At 40.8% G+C, this 4,908-nt stretch overlaps 1 protein-coding gene across 1 annotated transcript; it reads right to left on the bottom strand.

Annotated features, from left to right (window-relative positions):
- Positions 1-1,050: 1,050 nt before the first annotated feature.
- Positions 1,051-2,342, bottom strand: LOC149818800 (uncharacterized). Its single transcript, XM_089985643.1, has 2 exons — positions 1,694-2,342; positions 1,051-1,588 (listed from the first exon to the last, which is right to left on the bottom strand). Exons 1-2 carry the CDS (start codon positions 2,282-2,284, stop codon positions 1,292-1,294), a joined length of 888 nt encoding a protein of 295 aa, XP_089841769.1. The 5' UTR covers positions 2,285-2,342; the 3' UTR covers positions 1,051-1,291.
- Between the last annotated feature and the right edge of the window lie 2,566 nt (positions 2,343-4,908).

Raw genomic sequence — 4,908 nt, 5'->3', positions numbered from 1 at the left:
TGGTAACTAAGGCTTTGTTTGGGGCCTGGTAGCTGCAACGGGAGTTTATGATTTTTGCAAAAACTTGGTCAAACTACTTTAGGTGGCTGTTTGGAAACTGTCAGCTGGGATGGGAGTTTGTGCATTTGGAAAATCAAGTGAAGCCATCTCCCATTTTGTATTTGCACATCTTGGATTGAAGGTGATATAGTTACCAAATTTACCAAATCCTGGACCCCATTGATTTCAAATTTGAACGATTTTTTTTTTTCAAGTAGAATTCGTCTTTCAATGGATTCAGATGTTGGTCAGGTTCATAGTTTCACTATTAGCAAGAAATTGAATTTACCTAACTACAAATAAGATTTTTTTTTTGGATAATCCAAGGGAGAACACCCGTCATCACCTCCGGTTGGTAAAACCCTTGAGATCCCCTCTACCCACTAGGGAGCACACCCATGGGTTTCGAACTTGTGATGTGCCGTCAACTTGGTGACGTTCACAAGACGCCCCTACCAGATGAGCGAAGCCCTTATGGGCAACTGCCAATAAGAAATTGGATATACTAGTAGCATTTATCTAGTAAAGCCTCACATTCATAGTTTCACTGAAAAAAGCAACCTAATGAGAGATTTTAATACAACCCAGTGCACTATATATATATATATATATATATATATAGAGAGAGAGAGAGAGAGAGAGAGAGAGTTGTTCCAGCATAGCTCAGAAACCTAGTCCATTCAAGCTCCTACCTCGTAATAAAGTCGCACATGAAAATTAATTGACATTCTCTCCTCCAACTCCATACACGCTTTATTCTCTATCTATTTGGTAGAGCTGTCCCACAGAAATAAAAAGAAGCAAGCACAACAATCCATTTGTTGAAGCAGAGAGGACACATTATAGTGAAATGAACTCAGGTCAGTTCATGATCTATCCATAATGTTCTCCCAACTCCCAAAATCAACTAATGAGTTACGAGTCAAAAACTCCACAGAAATTACTTCCACACCCGCACAAAAAAATTCAGACCAATTCACGCCAAAACAAGAAAAGAAAAAGAAGAAAGAGAAAAAGGGGGGCATACTCAGCCAACAGATTCTGGTAAATCAAATCTAACACCATTGTTTTTCTCCAATTCCTTCACCAAATCAGTCTTTCTAGGCTCCATCTGCAATGGCACAGGTGCATACAGCCCCAACCTCCCATCCCCACAATGGAAACCAGGGAACCCATCCTCCTCATGAGATCTATCCTCCAAAGAAGATCCACCATCACCAGTATTCAGAATCTCCACAACCTTTTCCAAGCTTCATGCTTCTTCACCCTCAAAATTCTTGCTTTCAGTCCCATCTCTTCCACCAACATCACTCAGCAACCCAAAAGAGTCATTTTCCCTTTCCAAACCTTCTCTAACACGCTGTTTCTGGGCTTTCCAAGAGCCCCTAAAATCCCTCCCCATCTTCTGTTCACCGCCGTTGTTTGATCCACCAGGTACCCATTTCTTTGCACCACCGTTTCTGCAAGAAAACCCATCCAGGACCTCCAAAACGCCAGCCAGATCTCTGCTCACCGATCTCTTCGCCTCCCTGATCATCGAATCTCCGCTCTACACGGAACCAACCGAAACCATAAACAAGATCAAGCCAAAACCCAGTTCAGGAATCAAAAGAAAAACAAGAAAATAAGCAGTTGGGATCGATCGAATTCTTACCCGAATCGAATCGATCTTGTCGAGGAGATCGGCGGTCCTCTCCGCAAGTTCGCGGCGGGCCTCCGGCCTCTGGTGCAGGAGGAGGAGCTGGGCGCTATCGGAGAGCCTGGCTCTGAGGTTGTTGAGGAAGGTCTGGGCGAAGGCGATGAGCTTGAGGTGGCGGAGGGTGCGGGATCGCCGGACCAGGAAGGAGCGAAAGTGGGTCTGGATGGTGCGAACTGCGTGGTCTCTGAGGGACTGAGCTCGGGCGTGGGTGTGGGGCCTGGGGTGCGGCTGAGTTGGGGTTGTGATGTGGGGAGCAGGAGGTGGGTTGAGGGAGAGGTGGTGAAGGGTGGATTCAAGGGCAGAGAGGCGGCGGAGGAAGGGCTGGAGATGAAGGGAATTGAGTTGAGATGGTGGTGGTGGTGGGTGGTGGTTCTGCTGCTGCTGGATAGAGGTGGCTAGATAGGTGGCGATGGTTAGGAAGACTGAGTCAGTGGTGGTGGGTGGTGGTGGTGGTGGTGGTGAGTTGGGGTTGGAAGAGGAGGAGCAGCAGCAGCAGCAGCAGCACTGGTTGTAGTGGTGAGGATGGTGGTGATTGTTTCCGGCCATGGGGAGGTGGTGTCTGGCGAGGTTGGGGAAGAGAGAGAAAGTGAGGATTGGGGGCACGCAGGTGTTGGTCAGAATGGTTACTGGATCAGGACAGTGGGCATTGCATTATTTGTCTCGTCTCTGGTTCTCTCTCTTCAAGGGGCGATGCCGTGGCAGTCTCTCTCTTTCTTCTCTCTCTTGGGAGTTTAAAAGACATCCCACTATGATCTCTATCCGTTTGGATCTCTCTCTCTCAATTGTGGTACTGTCTGACAATCCAAAGGAAAGTTGAGTTAGATATGGAGCTTTATTAGTTTCACGGTTTCAGCAAAGTCCCAAGAGTTCTTGCCAAGCTAAGCTGAATGGCTGGTGTGACTTTCATAATTGTGGGTGGATTGTTAGTCTCATTGACTGCCGCATTGGATTGGGTTAAAACGAAGTCAATATTAGAGTTGTCAATGTGTCCAACTTTCATCAAACCTCAGTAGATCCAGGCCTGGATCTATCTCGGATCCGACCTTCATCAAACCTGAGTAGATCCAGACCTGAATCCAGCTCGGAAGTGTTGGTGGTACCAGATCCAAAACTGGGTCCAAAAGACCTACCATAAGAAAAACCATATCCAGGTTCTATAAAGTTTACTTGAAGCAGGTCCATCCTTAGCATTAGAATGATAACTTTTTTTGTTTTTTACATTAAAATTTGTGAATCTTACTTGGGTTGCGCCTGACTCTCGCTAGTATGAAATTTCATCGACCATACCCAGCTATGATAAGTTGAGCCCTACCGCTTTGACCCAATTTCTTAACTGACCTCCTTTACTACTAACCCCAGATCCTATTTGATCTGGTACTGGGTCATACCCGACCTGTTGGCACCCCTACAAGTCATGAGTCTACTCAAGCTTTTCATATTATAGAGATGAAAGAATCAAAATGGTGCCATCCCTAAGGAAGCATATAGAGATTGACCAAGTTGGATTTGTAAGTTACCTATAGAGCACACACACACGTGTGCGCTCACACCTTGTTTATTTCCTTTATGTACTCTAGAGGGAAAGCATATGGATAATCGATGCAAGCAAAGAAGTATGATCTCATTCATGGGCCCTCGATTGGTACATTTAGGGGGTGTTTGACTCACTGGACAAAGACCACCTGGTGTTGTGTGACTCACTGGTTTCCTCCTGCCCATGTTAAATATAAAGGGTGCAGGACTAGTTTGGTTCTCGCAAATCAAATATGGGATGGCACGCTGGCTGAGACTCGTCGGTTCCTGCTCGTGTGCATCTCAATATTCAAACAGCCCCTTTATAGACAACTCAGTTGCAATTACTTGAGTGATTACTGCAGCTGCATCCACCACGAAGGCACTTTTTTTTTTTGAAAAAATGATTGTACTGTATGAGTAATTTGATGTGTTTTCTTAAAAGTCTATAATTTTTTATATTTTTTTTCATATCTAAAATCATAAATATCTAAATTTAAAAAAACTTTTTTACCTTTCACACATGCAAACTTTCTCTCTCAAAATATGTGATTGTTTTTTAAAAATAATTTTTATATCTCTTCGATCAAATGTCAAAAACTTGTGTTTTTATAATTGTTGAAAAGCTGAGACACATGCTTATAACTTTCATATTTTGAGTTAGAACCGAAAACTCCTCTAAAATTTATGTTTTTGAGTTCCAAAACAAGAATAGAAACATGTTATGCACCCTTTAGGGTTAGGCATTTTTTGTCTATTCTATGTTACTTTTTGGCCAGCTTCACCAAAAATTCAAAAAAAAAAAAAGATCAAGACATTAGTTTTTCATTGCCGCCAAGATCACCTTGATTTTATAAGCGATTAAAAAGAAACACCATCAGAAAGATAGCTTGTTCCTCCTAAACATGCCAATAACGAACATAGACAATGATAAAAAATATATGTGAACTGTCAGGTCCTCATATTTTATGCGGACTTGAGTTTCGCAATAAATATGTATGGGCTTCCTCAAGTTCGCATAAAATATATGCGAACTTTCTCATTTTATTCAAGATTAACGAAAAGTTTGCACATAATTTTAAGCGAACTTCATGAAATCTACAAAAAAAAATATGCAAACCTCGTTTTAAGTGGGCGTATATGGTAAATAAGGAGCAGAGCAATATATTGCATGAACTCCATGCGAAGAATAAAAGTGATAGTCTAATACTGGCTATTTGCGATTTTAGACATGGGGAGAATATCACAAATTGTGAGGTTTTTAAAGAAACACGTCATTTTTTATCGTACAATACGAACATTTTTCAATGAGCATGAAAAGCAGAAATCGTTGGTACTTGTATAGTGCCAAACATTTTTATTGGCAAAATCTCGTTTTTAAAAAACTTATGAGAAATTAAAAAAATTTCATAAATTTTGCATTTTTTGGCAAAATTTCGATAATAAAAAAATTAATAAATAAATAAATAAAATTTGTTTTTTACAAGAAAATATTAAAAAATTTATTTAACAATAAAAATACATGGTTTTTTCATGATAAATAATTGTTTAAAACAATAATTAACATAATCGTTTAAAACATAAATATCATGTTTAAATCACGGTATTTATGTTTTTTTCATAAATCTTGCGATATTTTGAAAATCTTGCAAGAAATT

The sequence above is a fragment of the Nuphar pumila genome, chromosome 13 (genome assembly GCF_984573655.1).
Source record: "Nuphar pumila chromosome 13, dmNupPumi1.hap1.1, whole genome shotgun sequence".
In the NCBI taxonomy this organism is placed as follows: domain Eukaryota; kingdom Viridiplantae; phylum Streptophyta; class Magnoliopsida; order Nymphaeales; family Nymphaeaceae; genus Nuphar; species Nuphar pumila.
The sequence above is the reverse complement of the archived record's forward strand: the minus strand, read 5'-3'. Positions and strand labels throughout refer to the sequence as shown.

Coding starts and splice junctions, on each gene's coding strand:
- LOC149818800 (XM_089985643.1), bottom strand. CDS start 2,284: ATGGCCGGAAACAATCACCACCATCCTCACCACTACAACCAGTGCTGC. Junction 1,589..1,693: donor ACAAGATCGATTCGATTCGG/GTAAGAATTCGA, acceptor GGTTCCGTGTAG/AGCGGAGATTCGATGATCAG.